We start from the raw sequence: 19,804 nt of genomic DNA, 5'->3' as shown, positions 1-19,804 counted from the left end.
ATGCTGTTACTCCTGTTGTTACTTTATTGTTTGCACTTTTTTCATTTATTTAAATAACAAACGGGGAATTATGTAAAATAAAACTAGTTGTATCTTTCTGTTCAGGAAGCGAGACAACTTTAATGTAGATGTATAACACCATAAGAATATTAAAGATGACTTTCAAACATTACATGTTGCAGAAACAAGCTTAATAGGTTACTACCTTACAAAAATTCGAGTAAACATTTTTGTTTCGTTTTAAACAATACATTTCAATTATTCATTTAATTTTTTTTCATCGCCATTTATTTCATCTGAATGATTAGTTACATATTTTTTCAACAACAAAAATGTGTACCCAATGAGTCATCATGAAAAAGTTTCGTAACATTTCTTTTCACAGACGAATCTCTGTCTCCCACAAAACTTGTGTCTCTCACCACAATGAACAAACGATTAATCAAGACTCACTAGTTGTTCTTTTGTCAAGATTTGTAGATTACTAAAATCAGTGGAAAACAATTTCAAAATGTGCAGTGAATTCTACTTCAGATTTTAAATATACAAAATGGTGCTTTATATATATAAATATATAACTATTGAAAATAAAAAAATACTGGTAATATGTCATCAACTGAATGTAGCAACAAAATATAAATATTAATTAAAAAATATTAATTATAAGAATATAAATAAAAAGAGTTGTTTTAAAAAATCAAAATGTTTTTCTATTGTCAGCCATAAATGGAAGAATATGAATGGTATTATTTAAAGTCTTGATATTATTTTTAAAAAAAAAATAGTGTGTACAAATGTGTATAGAAAATGCATTCCGATGTTTTCCCACAAAAAAAATATATCTGTGCAAGAATGATTTTTTATGATAAAAGAATACCAAAAAATTCTTTTCTAACAAGAGATAAAAATCAATCAAGAGATTATTTAATTAAAATATAAATAATTCTTCTTATAATTTATGATAATTAATGAATATATTTGTCAGGATTTCATAGATTGAAAAATGTCATAATGCTAAAAAATTTCATCTTAAGAGGATATCTACGCTATATACTTAGTCATAGTGACAATCGATAAGCCGGTAAATTATTAAGGATGCTGGTCTAATACTTAAATGGAGACATCCTGTATAATGTATAACAATGACCTCTACTAACCTATTCCCTAGACGCCATCTATCTACCCTCTTTAATTAAGAAAACCCTCGATCACGTTGCATTAACTAAAAAAAAAACTCGGTTAATAAAAGTCCAAGCTGGGCTTGATTTTGGAAACATAAAAAAAGTTGAAATAAATGAGATATTGAAAAAGGAAAAATTGAAACAATAACTAGTATTAACAATTACATCGAAATTTCATGTAATATTCATACAACGGACATGTAAAATTGTACACGCCTGGATACTTATAATTAAAGATCTTACACGAGCTTACATTAGATAAAGCTCGAACTTTCTAAAACTCCACAGAGAGAATGAAAAAAGTGAAAATAGGAGTCACAAAGATAATTAAATTGAAATAGATTAATTCTTTATGTGAGGGTAATACTTTATGCATGAACATAATAGAAAATTTCGATAAAATATGTTATGTAATTAGAGTGGAAGAGACAAAGAGGTGAGTAAAAGAGTATATTTTCAGTAAATGCCAGGTAATATCAAAAGTAATAATTTTATTGAATAAAAGCTTTTTATTTCTGACTTTGAATTTTTTGATAAACTTTAATGTATTTCAATAAAAAAAAAAGATATTCATTACTGTAAAGGAAAATGTTATTTTATTTCCTAATGAACCTTTTTATTCTTCAGTGGAATATTATGAATAAAAGCAGTGAAATAAATAAATTACATTTAGTACTTGCGGAATATACTCGCGTAAATGTAAATGTAAATTGTAAGTATACGTCATCTACAAAAAAAGTAGATGCATAAGAGTTGCGGAAAAAAAGGGTGAGTCAAAGTTGAGACGCAGTGGTGACGTAAAAGTGCACAAGAGTTATGGGGTGACAACTCGACAACTTCTTAGCGTGGAGTGAAAAATCCACTCTCATACCTTCTCTCATGACATTTTTCTTTCTTCTTCACACTTGCAATACTTATTTCAGACAGACATATGAAAAAAAGGTATTTTTTCACTCTAACAAAAGTATGGGAGTTTTTTTTAATCTCATATGAGTCACTCATTCACTTGGGTTAGAAAGTGCAACTGGCAGCTCCCTGAATAAAAGGGAAACGACGAAATATGACAAAAAGGATAGAGCACCCTTTACTGCTTCAATAATAAGGGACGATCATAAAGCAAGCTTGATTTTTACTACTTTTTGCATTTACATAAGTCGGAAGTTCATGAAGTTTTGAAAAATTACAGACATGTTGAATAAGTTGGCAATATTTTTCATTCTATAACTCTATAATTTGTCGTTATAATTAGAAATACCCTACCCACTGACATACATTTAAGAAAACTAATTATTGATGACTCTGAAGATTTACTTTTAACTCCTAATAGATTTGTAACTGTCATTTTTTTTACCCATTACGAAGATTGAATATTTCCGTGGTAAATTGTGAAATTAAAAAAAAGATTTCTAATATTTTTGTAAAGAAATTAATGGAAAGGCTCTTCAAAATATTATAAGTAGCTTAAGAATTATTCATTTGTAGATTTTAATATTCAATACACAAATAAAGAATGAAACGTTATAACTTATTTTTAACTTTGAACCTGAATTAACTAAGAGAAAATCCGCTTTTAAATAAATCCTTTAAACCTTAAAGTATAAATCTCGTGAAAGGATATTTATTTTATACCCACCAAGCATAATAATGATTGCTTAAAAAATAATATCTCTAATGATAGAAATGTAATTGATATTGTGAGTACATAACTTTTTCCTCTACTTTATATCCTTTAACTCTCATCAGCACAAATGATTACTCAGTAGATAATTATTCGCCCGCAGTTTCCTCTAGAACTCATGTCGAGATGTATGACATTTTTTTATCTGAGTTTCAATAGAGCTATTCATCATGAAAATATATAAATTGGAAGCATTATCAAAATCAAGGCCATAATTCATGTAAATTTATAGTAATTAAGAATGACGTAAAATGATGGATATGTATATTTTTATTTAATACATTATGTCGTTTATTTCATTCAAGATTATGTGAGAGATATGCAAAAATATATAATATAGTAATATAGTAAAATGTGATGGATTATCGATTATAAAGACGAGTCCACACAAATTAACATAAAATCATTTATTTTCATGTAAATAAACTGGAATACATATTAAAAGTACAAACCTTTAGGAAGGTGTATATTGACTTTTCCACATATTGACCGATTAAAATATTTTTGTATTAAAATACGAAAATGTTCTATTATTGAAAAATTAATGCATAAATTTAAATATCATATACGATACAATATTTGAACGCATCAAATTAAATTTTCATCAAGGTAGATAAAAAAAAATCGTTATTTATTTAAAATGAATTAATTACTTGGAATATTGAGTATCGATTTTTTCTTTAATTTAATAGCAATTAGATGTTCAATTATAAAAATGAAGTTATCGTATCCGGTGAACACTAATATTTTTCAAGACGAATGAAGAAGAACAATGAAAATTTCCTTACCCATTGTCACATTGACGACTAAACTAACTACTCGACACAGATCTTGAGCCAAAAGCAGATATCTCTTCACCTCCTCCTGAAAAGATCGACTCGATTTCACAGCTTTTTAGGTTCTTAAGAGTCGTAAGAATAGTTGGAGATAACAAGATATTTCCATCGACCGAAGCAATCTTTTCTTGAATGCTTTTGGGTGGTGGAGTAATAGATTTGCAATCGCCATGAAAAAGATGGAATATCTTTCAATGACTAGAAATGAAAGTACATTCACAAAACTACTCATGAGGATAAATATATATGCGAGAATGTATACCAACGTATATTTATAACATCCATCACCGATCTATTTATATTCTTTTCTATACTCTATCCCATTGACGTTTGAACCATCATTTGGAAGTTCACTATTTGAAAAACGACACTTGAAAATGAATTGGCTTTAGAAATTTTTCTGCAAATAATTTTACCCTCGAAAAATAAATCAGTGAATATTCACTGTTTGACATGATAATAATAGCATTTTTTTAAACAGTGATGGTTTTACATATACACTATTTTACAGTCATTTTCACCGATTCATTTTTAGAGAGGTAGTAAATCAATTAAACCTTTCGAAGAAGATTCTTTATTAAATGATAACCATTATATTAAAATGTAATTACTACTCCAAGCTCCATGAGGAATGCTACAGAACATGTTTAACACAAAATATGCGAACAGCAAGAGAGATGTAGAATAAGTCATGTAGCGAAGTAGATTTCGCATTAATTATGTATATGAGATGAAATTATTCGAAAACAAAGCATGACTCTGGTTTATAATCATATTGCTTAAGAAGAATGAACCACTAGAATCAATCATGAAACTGTTTTACTACCATTGTGATGATAATTGTTTGAGAAAAAACGAATTCTGAGAATTATAATGATTGTTTGAAATTCTCGTACAAAAAAATTTCGTTCCCCGACGTACCCCTCGTGGGACTATGGAGAGCATTTGATTTTCTGCTGATAACTCAGGATCTATGAGGCCTATATAGAAAATGATCATATCAATAGATTCGTGAGAATGAAATCTTTTCATTGCATGAGCTAAAATCATAATTAGAGAATAATTAAGGCTGAAATTGAAGTAAGTTCCTGTTTTACCCCATTTTAAGGGTGTTAAAGTGAATTTTCTCGATCGGTGCCCCGATTCCGCATTTCTACGCATCAAAACGAAGAGAATGAGTGGTCAAACTTGAAAATCGGACAACTTTGATTTTTCGACCCCAAAAAATGGCAAGTGGTACCCCTTTCCATTTTTTTTGGTCAAAAAATAAAGGTACTCCGATTTTGATGATTGAGGGCTCATTCTCTTCGTCTCAATGCGTAGAAATGCGGAATCGGGGCACTGGTCAAGAAAATTCACTTTAACACCCTTAAAAACGGGTTACACTAAATACAAATTACGAATTATCATCCCCTTGACTTTAAACTCTTATAACTCATGAATGACAGTCCAATAACTGATTTTAGGGACGTTTTAAAAAGCTTAAAATCTGAACTAGACAAGCATGTCCATGAAAAATGTTTAAAAAATTTCTTTCACGCTTAAAATCGCTAAAATATAAAAAAAAATCACATTTTTTTGAAAGGTTGCCAATTAATTTGGCAATTTTGAGGGTGGAATAAATTTTTTAAACGTTTTTCATGGATATGCATGTTTAGCTCAGATTTTAAGCTTTCTAAAACGTCCTTAAAATCAGTTATTGGACCGTCCGTTCATGAGTTATAAGAGTTTAAAGTCAAGGGGATGATAATTCGTAATTTGTATTTAGTGTAACCCGTTTTTAAGGGTGTTAAAGTGAATTTTCTTGACCAGTGCCCCGATTCCGCATTTCTACGCATTGAGACGAAGAGAATGAGCCCTCAATCATCAAAATCGGAGTACCTTTATTTTTTGACCAAAAAAAATGGAAAGGGGTACCACTTGCCATTTTTTGGGGTCGAAAAATCAAAGTTGTCCGATTTTCAAGTTTGACCACTCATTCTCTTCGTCTTGATGCGTAGAAATGCGGAATCGGGGCACCGATCGAGAAAATTCACTTTAACACCCTTAAAATGGGGTAAAACAGGAACTTACTTCAATTTCAGCCTTAATTATTCTCTAATTATGATTTTAGCTCATGCAATGAAAAGATTTCATTCTCACGAATCTATTGATATGATCATTTTCTATATAGGCCTCATAGATCCTGAGTTATCAGCAGAAAATCAAATGCTCTCCATAGTCTCACGAGGGGTACGTCGGGGAACGAAATTTTTTTGTACGGGTCGTATTATTTAATTTTACTGCAATGTATTATAGCATATTAAAATAGAATTTCCATAAAATGAAATTGAATACTTTATAAACTGTCGATGTAATTTTCGCAAAAATTTTGTTGAATCAAGTTTAATCAGAACAGCATACAACATTAGTGAATGGATCGACAAGGCAATGTATATTTATTTGTGTCACAAAAGTTATTTAAACCAAACTTCATTTCAATAATATGCATCATTCTTGTGGCACTGAATCGATTGTGTTGAAATTACTCATAATATTCATTCGACAAATAATTCTAACAAGTTTTGAGGTGATAAATGAAAACCTTTATTGGAAAATATCACACATAATGGATTATTCTTATACAATATTACATAATTTATATAAAAAAGTCAATAAATTTGTTTGTTTTAGATAAAAAGTTTAATGATGTTTAAAGATAAATTGTAAAGTTAATTATTAAATATATTTATAATTTACACTTTGTTTAATAATATTAAATTTCAAACTATTAAATGTACATCAAATATACATATGTGGCACATATCTACTACTCTAAGCTTAGTTAAAGCATTTACGTGCAGCTCTTAACTTAGGTTTGCTTATTAAATGCAGTTGAGGATTACATGTAGAGAACCTTATGGTAGATAGAAAAGACGCGTTTACGTGAACGCGAATCTATGTTAACATCGATGTTAAGATCCCACCCCACTATTTTAATTACTGATAATTGAAGCTTCTAATTTAGTTAAAATTACCAACTATATTTTCGTCTTCTCAAACGATCTAAATCTATAACTCTGTTTAATCTACACTTCTGTATCTACTGTCTTAAAATGAAACAGTGAAAATCACTGTGAAACAGTAAATTTTACTGATTCCCTTTCAAAGGGTCTAAACATATATTGTACAACAACTAGGTGCTACCCAACCTTTTTTTCATGAACATGGTCCATCAGTCATCATTTGTTTGATAGGAAATGTGAAATTTTCCAAAATTATTTCATTCAAAACTTATCTGTCTCATTTTACTCCATTATTTGCACCTCACCTTGATGGCGCATCTCGATAAGACTTAGCGTGATGTAATTCAACCTAAAAAGCACCTGAATAAATTTATCCTTGAGAGAGAATAGAAATTGAATCAATGTTAGTGAGAATTAGCACACACTAAATAATAGACTTGTTGAGAATTGATTACAGAAAGTAATCAAAACACGGACATTAGAAGCAATTTTTTCATGTTAATGGATAAATAAGATTGATGGATCATCAAAATTAAATAGATGAAGATTTGACTGTTAATCAAAATGAGTGGATATGATGAAGGTCAGTTCTGTTAACTTATTAGTTGTTATGACAAATGAAAATTTTTATTTTAAAGTCTCTCCATTGTATGGAAATCAAGATGAACAAATTTCAATTTCCTTTTACTTGTATTTTCACATCACAGCAAGTTTTACCTTTCCTTTGTACTTCTGCAATATTGAACTTAGCCTAAGACTTTATTGTTTCCATGAAGTTGAAACTAATGTCTTTGCTATCTGACTTATGTCTCTTCCTTCTGCTCTTTGTTGTCTTTTATGTCGTTTTCATACAGACTGGAGTTTCTATAATAATACTATATAGAAAACAAGAAAATTAAAAAGAAAAACTATAGACTCACATCAGAATTAAATATTGATGTACGATGAGATTTATCGAAGCAATTTTATGTGAAAGTTATTAATATTGTAATTTTTTAAACAATTTTATTAATATTTAAACTGATTCTATGCTTTTGAGATTTTTAATAATATTCGTTCTCCACTTTTTGCAACACAATGTCATTCACTTGAAATCTATTGAAAATCACGCTTTGTTGAAAAGAGAACATTGCTGGTATTTCCACGTGAAAACAGATTTTCTTGCCACAGTTTTTTTTAATTGTTCTTTCCTCGGTCACGCGTGATATCCAAGTTAGTAGTATTCGATAATATCTCGTAAGCCATTACTTCCACTTCTTGGATGAGCTCGTAGAGCTTATCTCAAATCGACAAAGCGAACAAGGCTTTGCAGATTCGGAGATTTAAAGTAAGCTACATTGTGGAGGCTATGGAGCTTTCAAAATTTTCGCTTTCCTTCTGCTACTCTTTTTCTTAAAACATAACTTTATTTCTTCTTTCTTTTTCTTACTTACCCCGAGTATTCTCGTGTGCTCTGTACTTTTCTTCTCCTCTTACTTTGGTAAAATTGCATTTAAAATCTGGCTAACTCGTTTGCTGCAGCAATCTTATTTGTTCTTTTCTTTTTTGACTTCTCTTTTTAATATTTTTTTTTTAAATACACCAACTGTCTGTTCTTTAAAGTAGACATATCAGTTAAAAATGTAACTAAAAAATACTATTATTATTAACTTAAACATAAATATTTTTATCTTTCGCAACAAACTTTATTTAAATTCTCATTTTCTGAATCAACTTGATAGCTTAATTTTTTTTATTAAAAATTAATTTGAATTTTATTCACCAATTTTATAATCAATGTTTAAATTTTCTAATATTTTTTATAAAATGAATTTTGATAGATTGGTATTTTATTTTTATTGTCAACTTAAAGCCTGACTTGAACTACTGAATTGATACATATCTTTATCTTTCATGTATAAAAAATAAAGTCAATGACAATTAAAAATTAGCTTTGGGCTATGCTTGCACATTTAATAAAGATAACATTAAAAATAGACTGGCATTCACAAAAATAAACTAGGATTAAAAAAGTCTACAAGTAGTAAATAGAGAAGAGATCTATTAGCAAATGTATATTTACTAAGCATCGTCGTTCCATCTTTATTCCATCTGTAAAGGTCTTTATTTCTAAGACGACCAACTCTGATGATGATTGCTATGCATCTTATCTACCTTTTCCAACTTCATTTCCTTCTCATTGTGCAAATGAATGAGAAGAATCTTTTCTCTATGAGGTTTGCCTAGAGTAAACTATGTTCATGTAGATCTCAATCAAAATTCCTGGTCCAATAGTAATAATAATCAGGGTACCAGTTGTTGATGTATATACTGGTGGTCTAAATAACTTTCTTAAATTAATCTAGTTACGTATTTAAGCTAGTAAACCTTGTCACGAGTTATTTATGCTGCTCATATATTATGTGCAAGCACGATATAAATTACCAAATAAGTTCTCTTATTGAGTGTCATGTCAATTTCTTTGCCAATGTAATTGTTAGAGCAGTTGTTTTGTCATGATAACCATGGAAGTTTATTTGTTATACATAAAAAAGAAACAAAACTTGTAGCAATGCAGTCATGTTACTGCCATAAGAAAGTCTTGTTTTAGAGCAGTGTCTTGTATGTTTTTTTTGTGAAAGAATTTATTTACTCTAGTAACTTCCTGGACAAACAAAAATAACAAACGAGTTGGTCATTTAAACTCATTTGAATATTTATTGAGCGTATATTCATATTATTCATATAATTATTAAAGCAAACAATTATCATCAATTAAAAGATATAAGTCTAATTACTTTAAGTAGAATAAACTTATTTCCATTAGAAAATAAAGAAGAAATTTTCTAAAGTGACGTAGAATAATAATCTCAAGTTCTTCTTCAAATGTATCTTGATAAAAATGATTGATTCTGTACCATCCTTTCTGGTGTCTTCAAGATGATCAAGAAACACTCAAAGTAATTTCTGAACATTTTTTTATACTATTTAAAGTAAAATTTCGATTATTTTACTTTCAATTATCTGGGAATTCTAGTGTTCTTTATTAACATTTGAATAATATTTTCTTAAGGAAGAAGCATCACAACTAGTTTTAGATTGAGAAATTGAGAAGTAGAACAAGACAAACCATCATACAGGTACATTGTAAATATAAGAAGAAATTTGCTAGACAAGTGCTGTACTATCTGTACATAGAATGACGACAATGAGTGCTTGTTTTTCGTCTTGCTTACAAAAGTTTTACTTAGGTTTTCAATCATACAGTATATACTTGAGACAACTTTGCATTTAATGAAATGATATGCTGACTAGACTTGGTAAATGTTAGCTGTTGTGATTATTGCGTGTAAATGATCTACCTTATTTAAGCAGGAAAAAAAAACATTGACTTTTTCTGAGTAAATTTCAAAACTTTAATTATTATTAAACAAAAATTATATAATAAATAACGAAGAAATAATTATTATGAGAGACAGATAATTTTAATATTTATAATTTGAAAACAAGATGATGAAAAATGGAAAAAGATCTTATTTTAGAATCCATTTATTTCATTTCAATTTAAGAGTAAAACCATTTTTGTTGGTATAGGAGATTGACTTTAGTCTGATGAATATTGTGAAGATAAGAGTCTGTTGAAAGAAAAAAAGAATTGAGGGGATGTATTACAATAAAAAAGATTGGGTATATGATATGAGGCGTTTATGGAAACTTTTACAAGATGTTGACACTGCAGTCAACTGACCTGGTTGCTTCTCAAAGAGAAAATAAGCAGACCGATCGTCACTTCTGATAGCACTAATGGAGTCTGGATTACCTCAGAGGTTCATCCATTCCAGTAAAATAAAGATCTTGTTGGAGCTTAGACCCTAGCTTTACCAAAACCACCGGCTTGACTTGAGATCAAACAAAAGTAAGAGTCATAATCGCAAATTCATGGAGCCCAAGGGACAAGTACAGGAAATTTAAAAATGGCGCAGACTTGTTACTTTTATCTGCATCAGTGTCTTTGTTAAATAAATCTCGAGGGAATTCGTGGGACATACTTGAGAATAATTAAAAGAAAAATGAAAATAATCTTAGGGTGAGTATATAATTTATTATTTTAAATAAAAAAAACTACGCAGGCGCATTATTTTATGCTTTTAAGTCAATAATCATTTTTCAACATTTTATAATTAAATCAAAAATATATTTTTAGACATTTTCATGTTACTGTCAATCACATTCATATCATGATTGGTTAAATATTATTTATATTTGTTTTTTAACAAAAGAAAAAATACGATATATTTACATGAAATCGTACATTTTAAAAATTATAATAGAAACCATTGTAAATGCTAATTTATTATGATTTTTGTAAAGCATATGAAAATTCATCTTCCAAAAAGCCATAAATTTCAAAGTTTCTACAGTTGTTATTAACTACTATACTTAGTCTCTGTAGCATGCGTTCTGTCTCCCTTCAACTACGTCTTCATCCTTTCTTCATCGCCCTTGTCGTGCTTTATAACATCACACTTACACCAGGCCCACAAAGTATCTTGGAAACTGTCAGACCCTTAAATGCGCTTATAATGTCTGACTAAATTCATCTCTATTCACTTGATAATTATCTGCTTTAGTACCTTCCGCTAAACTTATGTTATAGTTTCATTTATTTCGATAATTAAGTCGATGAATAAATTTTCAACCATTATTTTACGTTCTGAGAAAATTATACGTCTAATAAACTCCATTTTCATTAATTTATATTACAGAAGGGAAAGTAAATGAAGGGTTTTCTTTATTAAAACACTGATCACTGGTATTGATCAATCTACCAATCTACACAGAAAATTTTTTTATTACAAAAGAAATAATTATAATGAATTAAACAAAAAATTTCAAGACTTTAAGAAGAGAAGATGTTACGAACCAGTCTGATGCTATTACAAAGAGTGAGTGATCTTCTTTCTCAGGTTATTTTTATCTTCTTATTTAATGATCGATAATATGGTTTTATAAAATTAAGAAAATAATACTTTTTTATTCCTACCATGACATAATAAATTTATATATAATTTTAAAATAATCTAATTTTATAAAACCGTATTATGGAATTTTAATGATGAAAAATCCAAGTGAATTTTTATAAATATAATAATAAGATGAAAGAGAAGTTAATATATAAAATTTTTTCCATTTTTCTGTTTTTCCAGGTTCAAGATAGTTTTTGCAAGTTGAATAGTACTTTCCGCATATCTCCAAGTACACCGTAGCATTCTCTTTCTGGTTCCTTTTCATCTTTATCTAAATTTGCAAGAAACTTAATTCTTATTTAACGACTATAAGCGTTATCTGGCTTCCACTCCAAGTCACTTAAACGTCTGTAAAGATATTTGAATTTTCCTAGAAGTAAGAATAAGAAAGAGACGAATATTAACTATTAAATATCTACTTATCAAATTAACAGTTATATTGTAACATTATTTCGTATTTTTGCTCGTTTCTCAATTTAAGTATGAATAAAGAAAAAATGTTTCATAAAACTTCAAAAGTCTGATCAATAGAATGTAGAAACTTATCTTCTTCACAAATATTATTAACTTAATTTTTTTTTAAATTCCCGATTGAAATTATAAATGGAACTTGGATGGATTATTGCAGAAAATACTAGAGAAATAAAGTAATTCAACGGAGCAATCAAAGTCTCCCTCGATAATTTTTCTACCTCGTTTTCTAACATAAAAGACAGCAGTATCAATTCAAAACTCATTAATGATGGTAATCCGATTATTAAATGAGACGGTGTTGGTGATTACTGGAGAATGTATATGCCCATAACTCAAACATTACTCTCAATGCTATAAGAACTTGTCTATCATCCTAACATTATTATGAACTACAGATACACTGATAACTAACATCAATAAAAAGAAAAAAATAAATACGATGAAGAGTTCAGTGCAACGATTAATGTCGTTTACTAACGTGATTATCTCATCAACTAATCTGAAAAAAAAATTATAAAAGTATAACTTGGTCCTTTTTTTTACTATTTGCATGTAATTATTGTATTATTTTTATTTAACTACTTTTAGGAAGTAAAAGAGACTCAATGATTTCATCAAATGATAATAAGTTTCATCGTAAGTATTTATTAAATGCAAATCTATTTTTTATAATTAAAAAATGTATTGATTGTAGCTTTGAGTGTATGATTATCCAGCTTACTATAATGTGATCGCTAAAGATTAATTACCTAACTCAAGCTTCGAATACTAAATACACATTATAAAGGAGGTATCAAATAGTTTCAACTCGTGTATCTCTGGTATTAGCATAACATTGCATGGTAAAATTAGTTCAATACTAGTAATATTACAAAACATTATTTTGATTCCAATGAATTGATTATGTGTTAGTTTAAAAAATAATTATCTACTGTTTCATTTTTATCTTCTATAAAATGTTATGTAAATGAAGTAAATATGTACTAATGAAAGACAGCATTTTTTTAAAATGAAATTACTTATTATAATATAATAGAATAGAATAATTAACTAATTTTTACATTAATTGACAAAGTATTGACAGCAGTATACAATTTCTAATTGTTTTATTATATAATTATCGAAAAAGAAAATCAGATGTCACATAAAGAGAATCTTTCAGGAGTAACCAAGCAACGATATAATTAAATTCCATTTAAATTAAGTTCAATTAATTAAGCTGTTTCTCCTCGTGGGAACTGTATTCGCTTGGCTGGCTGTATCCGTCTGAAACTCACACCCTGGAAAAGCCAGAACGAAATATATTCCACTGCTGCACAATAACCCGAAGATAAAAAAATTGGCAAAAATTTTTATATCTATACTTTCAACTACTATTACAGTTTTCCACTAATTATTGGTAATTGGTGTTGTTTCTAGCATGGTTTTTTTTTACAAGATTAAGTTGATGTTAACCAAATGCTATTCACACATACATTGATTTTCAACAACGCGCCAGAATATTTAGACGTTCAATTATATCTGTATTGCCTGAATTGTAATGTAATGCAGGGTCAAATTGAAATAGGCAAGAGGCATACCCTCTATCGATGACCAGCCGTTGCTATATAAATTCAGCACAATTGCCTAACGCCACTAGGGATTAAATTTTGTTATTTTGTTTATTTTTATACTGAGAAAAAAAAAATATTCTCTGCCGGTGACACGTTTGTCTATTGTCACGCGCAGCAAAACTCCGTAGCTATAATTTTACTATTTTTTTCTCTACTTTAGTATTTGATGAATGATTTAATTATTTTCATATACAGAACTTGTTTCTATTAGAATAAGAGGTTTATTGCGACACTTTCACCCGTTTAATTTTCATACCATTTTAATAGTACAATCGTTAAAAATTTTATATGCAAACTCTGCGAGAAATAAAATATGAATGTACTTGATATTGAGTGTAATTTTACTAATCGATAATTATGGTGTACATATATTTTCGTGATTAAGACTGCATGGAAGCGATTGAGATAGGTGATATATAAAAAGCTACATATTCTTATAAAACTGGAAAAAATATTGTTGTATAGAACTGGGTGTAACTCACACGCCATTGAAATAGCGCGAGAAAAGGATAGATAGCTTGTACGCGTTAATAAAGTCTTATCGGCGTGCGACCATGCATGTCGACTTAAAACCTCCAACACACTAATCCACTATGCTAATTCGATGCCAGCATGCACTAGTGACGGAGGTAATTCAGGCCGCTTATAACTATCTACAACGTGAGGGCTCACAATAATTTTTTCATATAAGGAAGTGTTTTTTTGTAAAATGTTGAAAAATTGACATGGATTCGATTCATATAAATAATTTAGTGGAATTGCAAAGTGAGGATCTTCCAAACTTTACTGTTAAGAAAAAAGTACAAAAACAGGCATATCTTGCCTTTACCGCAATTTTTAGTTAAATATATTTGATTTGAACGCACACTTTTAACTACTCGGATTTTTTACTTAGATACGTTTTCTTATAAAAATCTAAAAATAAATAAAACATTATAAGCACTTGAGACATATAAATAAATGCTAGTGGTTTCCGCGTTGGTTCACAGGATGGCAGTAGAGATTGCGATGTATGAATGACCATTATAGTGAACTGGACCTAAAAAGAGAATTATTTTGGAAATGTCCGTAAATGAAGTATTTCATTGAAATATATGTATTGTATATCTATGAGGAATCCAGAGCAAATAGAACATCTTAAATAACTAAAATAGTTTGATCACCAAAAGTAGAACACTTTCGTGAAATATGAAAACTATTTGTTGTATTGAATTTTCTATTCATTAAAAAACAAAATGTACATTTTAAAATTTTTTATCTCCAACCAATTTTCTTCCAATAAAAACATTGTTATTTTATTTATTTTCCATCACAACATTCGCAATTTTTTTCAAATAAAATAGATAACTCAAACTTTTTACCCAAAAAAATAAGCTACTTTGAATTGAAGTATTTAATTTTCAAAATATATATATATTTTTTTGTCGAGCGTTGAAATATTTCGAATATTACAGAGTTTTTATCTGCTCTAAACTATCCATGGACATTATTCAGAATATATTTTTACATTACCAATTGTAGAATTGTTATCCAAGGTTTCCAAGGTGCAAGTTTTTTCTGTATGTGTGGTCCTAAGCTTGCTAATAAATAGTAAGTATACATAATAATATGGACCAAACAATTTGGTATCATAATGAATGTCCACATGCCACCTAAAATAGTAAATATTTGATTGTTTATTCTCGTTTAGTTGAACAGTATATTTATCAATAATTCATATAATGTATGTGTACATACCAGGTGCATATTTACAAGCAATCCAAGCGAGGCAGACTGTTGTAGCGTGATGATAAATATGTAGAAAAGATGTTTGATTGAATTTTTTACGTAATACAAAAATTATAGTATCCCCGAGCTCACACATTTTTAGAATCATCAACCACCATACCCATCTGGCCATCTATACCATAAATACATTGTAAATATTATTCTTCGCAACATATCAAAATGTTTTTCTGAGAGAAAAAAGCAAAAAAAAACTTACACTCATAGGCTCCGGATCATAAGAGAAATCGACCGGTTCACAACCCCACGAGAGTTTTGTAGTGAAGCCAGATGTGAGTAACTAAAGTGAGAAAAAAATGTATAAGTCACATATTAAATTCATTATTGAATTATAAATAATCTAAAACATATTATACTAACTCCATAAAAAACTATAGCGCTTGCAGATGCAACAAAAATATTATAAAAAATCATCACTCTGTTAAGTGAATAAGGCTGCCGATTCTTCATGAACCATGGTCCAATGTAGAGAACAAAAAGTAAATATGCCAAAATAACTGTTGCTATTGGAAAAGGACTAGCCATCAGCGGCCATTTAGCCACCCGGGGATCTGTCACAGAAATCACAATATATTTTAGCCTATTTCGAAAAAATGACTCTAAATTAATGTAAAATAATCAATAAACTCCAAAAGAATAAATTAAAATTGTTTTCTGATAATAAGAGCTTCTACTTAATTATGTAATTTTACTATTTACATTATTAAAATATATCGGAGTTTTATAAATAACTTTATAACTACCCGTAGGTAATAATTACTTGTACATCTTATCAATATTATATATTTTTTTATGATAACCTACACTTTTGGAAGGTTCAGAATCATTCGTATTTATTAAAAGTTGATAATATTCTAGTTAATTTTTTTTTTTTTTTTACTTAAATAATTTCTGTATATAGTACACAATGTGTTTCATTTTACTTCCGAATCGCGCTTTGGCGAACTGGAATCATTAATGTCTGCATGCAGATAATACAAAATAGTTTGATGCAACATATCGTAATTATTCATAGAAATCAATAATTTAATATTGCAACATGCTAACAATTAGTTACTGAATGAATTTTTTCTACATTTATCAAGTATGTGAATTTTTTTTAAGTTAATCTGATAACTCTATCAAATATACCATAACGATACTAGAAAGTATGCGATACTATCAATTTCCAGAATACATTTCGTTAAAAATGGTCAATGATCATATATTATAAAAATAATAGCTTCTTACAATTCAAGTTAATTTCAAATATACATCAATATAATTTATTTCAATTCAATGATGTTTGATTAATGCTTTACGTAAAATACGATCGCAAGTGGGAGTCATAATTTTATCAATTTTCTACAATCTATAATTTCATAAATTAGCATAAACTAGAAATATATTTCAAGGCTTTTTTAACAAATAATGAAAAATTCCTAAAACTCAATCAAATGTTGTAATAATGAAAACAGTAGTACTTGAATAAAGTACTAAACAGTTCCAGATACTTAAAATATTATCATTACACATAAAATCTATAAGTTTGGATCAGTTGACATAAGAATAAAACTTGCCTGATATTTTTTCGATGAGATAATGATACACTTCCATGAGTTCCATTTCCTAAGAACAAACAATAAAGTAATAAATGCAAAATAGTAAAATCTACAAGCAAGGACGTCACCAAGTAACGACACTTATCGACTATTGAGAGTCCCTTACACGACTAACTTATCGTTTTAACCACTTTATCGTTAAATGAGTAATACAAGAACGTAGTGGAATAAGTCAGAATAACATTAGAACAAGTTGCAAACTCACGCGGCATATGGGAACAACGACAACCACGTTACATTGCAATAAAGCATCGCTGATGTACAAAATGTCATACTACTTTGTTACATTTATGTAAGCCAACCAACATACATTTCGAATCGAAAGATTATGTCCATAGTATTTTGCCTACACACGATTAATTCACTGCCGTCAATTACTCTAATGTATTTTACCGTTATAGGTGGTTCGTACAAATACGTTTGACGTACAGATGACATTTTGTTAAATACAATACATATGTGAGTGTGAGCGATGTGACTGGTTTGCAAAATTCTGTAATTGCATGAGTACCTACAAAGCGTAGGCGCATCATTCAACCGTTATTACGTGTATTCCAAATGTCCACGGGACTGGACAGATCATAATTTACTGAGGCAACGGTCACCGACCGCCAATTCATCACCTCAACGGTTTATCTCTTTTTCGTTCCTCAAGACGGGATATATGCTATGGGAATGGTGTACTGCATTTGTCATAAAATCTCATTGCAGAAAGATAGAAGGAAGTAGACTATGACAAAAACATCTTATGTCTTCTGGAACTATGTCAGACTTCTTTTTTTCATTCTAAATAGGAGAAAATTTTTATAATTAAATAGTAAAAGGTAATATTCCTGAATAACTGCTAAAAAACTTGAACGAAAAAATTATCTGTTATCAGAAATTGTTTGTAACTGAACGTCATAATTAGTCTTTTTCTAATCAATTAGCTGCTATTATTTATAACTTCCATTAAAACTTTCTTGGTTTTATCTAGTTAATTACAGACTTAAAATATTATACTTGAAACTTGTTTTTTTTTTAAACTTACCTCTGAATTTGTTCTTTTGCTAAACGTAAATCTCGACAAGGACCTCTCGTCATAATCGGTGTTCGAGCTTACTTAAGAAGCGAGAGTGATAGAGCAACTCGAGGAGTTTGACTAAAAAAAAAGATTTATATAAATTAAATTAATATTCATTACGATTTTTAGTAGTCAATAATTACGTACAGGTGCGCGTGTAGACCATCGAACTGAAAAAAATCAAAATTTATTCATGAATAATGGGTGAAAATGTTCAATTTAAAATCTTATTTCTTACTTTTGATGAATTTCATTGAAAAAATCTGAGGAAAAGTAGAGTTTTAAAAGGCAACTAAATCAATAATCGTTTTTCGTTGATTTAGAGCACTTTAGTTGGAACAACAAAAACTTGTAATAGCAGTGACTGTTTTAACAAACGTTGAAATACTGTTCGAGTTAAGCATATCTTAAGGGCAAGCACCCCTAGTAAAGGTTTAAAGTCAGGGCCGTCGATTGTTTATAAAGCACCCAGAAAAATACAACTTAAATAAATAACTGAACACTATACATTTTAGAGAAACACTGATAGAATACGTCGTCTGAAGTTTATTTTAATTTTCATAACATAGAGCATTATAATAATGATTGATTATTATTTTCAATCTGAATTAGATAAACTCTTTTTAAACATTAAGTATGTGCAGCACTGTAGAACTGTCGAGCTCTAGTTACAAGCTGTTTTATTCGTGTTAAAATACGGCTTCCTCGTATAGCTTGCTGTCATTTGAATCAGGATTAATGTCTAACTTTCAGTTCATGTATGTATGTTTTTTTAAAATCGTTAAATACACTAATGGATCTGAAAAATAATAATGTTACTCATGAACACGAACTATTTAGTCTATTCATTCAATTATGCACTAACTTTTTCAACACTTGTTTTAGTATAATAATATCCTTTTATCGATTTGAAATTTTCGATACTTAAATAAGGATAACTACACCAAGTTTATACTCCCATGATAAATACTCTTGGGATTGAAATAGTTATCAGTAGAGATAATTATATATATTTCTATCAATTTAATGAATGATTGCAGTATAAAATAAATATTCTCTTAACTGCTTATTCGCATTTCAAGTAAAATATTTAAAAAAGTAATAGAACAATAATTGATATAAATCCAGCAAGTATAGTTTTAGTTAATAAAAATACTTGCAATCAAGGCTCCACTGAAATCTTAATTTTATCGATACAATTGCAAGATACAATACGTTCTTGGCTGTCGTAGGCACGATAGGTTCTGGCAAATTTACTATCAACTGTTAAATAAACATCACGTTAAGGATACATATGTAAAACTGAATTCGTTACCTTACACAATATTTATCGCGTTGGATAACTATAAGATAGAGACATCTGTAGACCACGGATGCTTCTTCCAATGCTCTTTGTGAATGTCTGAATAAGAATTACTTTTTTCACTGCTGATAAAATAAAAAACATTGTAAATAATAAATATTAAGTATTACACTACTAATATGATAAATCAAATATTCTTTGTCTCTGGTATAAGTAAGAAATATTTTAATTCATAAATTATTCAGAGGATAATCGTATT

General features: G+C 28.9%; 1 protein-coding gene across 3 annotated transcripts; it reads right to left on the bottom strand.

The window, feature by feature from the left end:
* Window positions 1-13,948: 13,948 nt before the first annotated feature.
* LOC118068074 (elongation of very long chain fatty acids protein 1-like) lies at window positions 13,949-18,627 on the bottom strand. 3 transcript variants are annotated; one of them, XM_035085235.1, is made up of 9 exons: window positions 18,481-18,627; window positions 18,390-18,412; window positions 18,210-18,320; window positions 17,138-17,186; window positions 15,939-16,129; window positions 15,778-15,858; window positions 15,531-15,693; window positions 15,306-15,445; window positions 13,949-14,832 (listed from the first exon to the last, which is right to left on the bottom strand). In XM_035085235.1, the coding sequence occupies exons 4-9, from the start codon at window positions 17,181-17,183 to the stop codon at window positions 14,668-14,670; spliced, it is 786 nt and encodes a 261-aa protein (XP_034941126.1). In that variant the 5' UTR covers window positions 17,184-17,186; window positions 18,210-18,320; window positions 18,390-18,412; window positions 18,481-18,627; the 3' UTR covers window positions 13,949-14,667. The 3 variants fall into 3 exon arrangements, with proteins under 3 accessions (XP_034941126.1, XP_034941127.1, XP_034941125.1); XM_035085236.1 differs by lacking the exons at window positions 18,210-18,320; window positions 18,390-18,412; window positions 18,481-18,627 and adding an exon at window positions 17,691-17,709; XM_035085234.1 differs by lacking the exons at window positions 18,210-18,320; window positions 18,390-18,412; window positions 18,481-18,627 and having other exon boundaries at window positions 17,138-17,553.
* Window positions 18,628-19,804: the final 1,177 nt, after the last annotated feature.

This window comes from Chelonus insularis, unplaced genomic scaffold, assembly GCF_013357705.1.
Source record: "Chelonus insularis isolate UGA/USDA-ARS -01 unplaced genomic scaffold, ASM1335770v1 contig_399_pilon, whole genome shotgun sequence".
Lineage (NCBI taxonomy): Eukaryota > Metazoa > Arthropoda > Insecta > Hymenoptera > Braconidae > Chelonus > Chelonus insularis.
This window is presented reverse-complemented; position numbering and strand designations above follow the sequence as displayed.

Coding starts and splice junctions, on each gene's coding strand:
- LOC118068074 (XM_035085235.1), bottom strand. CDS start 17,183: ATGGAACTCATGGAAGTGTATCATTATCTCATCGAAAAAATATCAG. Junction 15,859..15,938: donor GCGCTATAGTTTTTTATGGA/GTTAGTATAATA, acceptor TTCTCACTTTAG/TTACTCACATCTGGCTTCAC. Junction 15,694..15,777: donor ATGATCCGGAGCCTATGAGT/GTAAGTTTTTTT, acceptor TTTATGGTATAG/ATGGCCAGATGGGTATGGTG.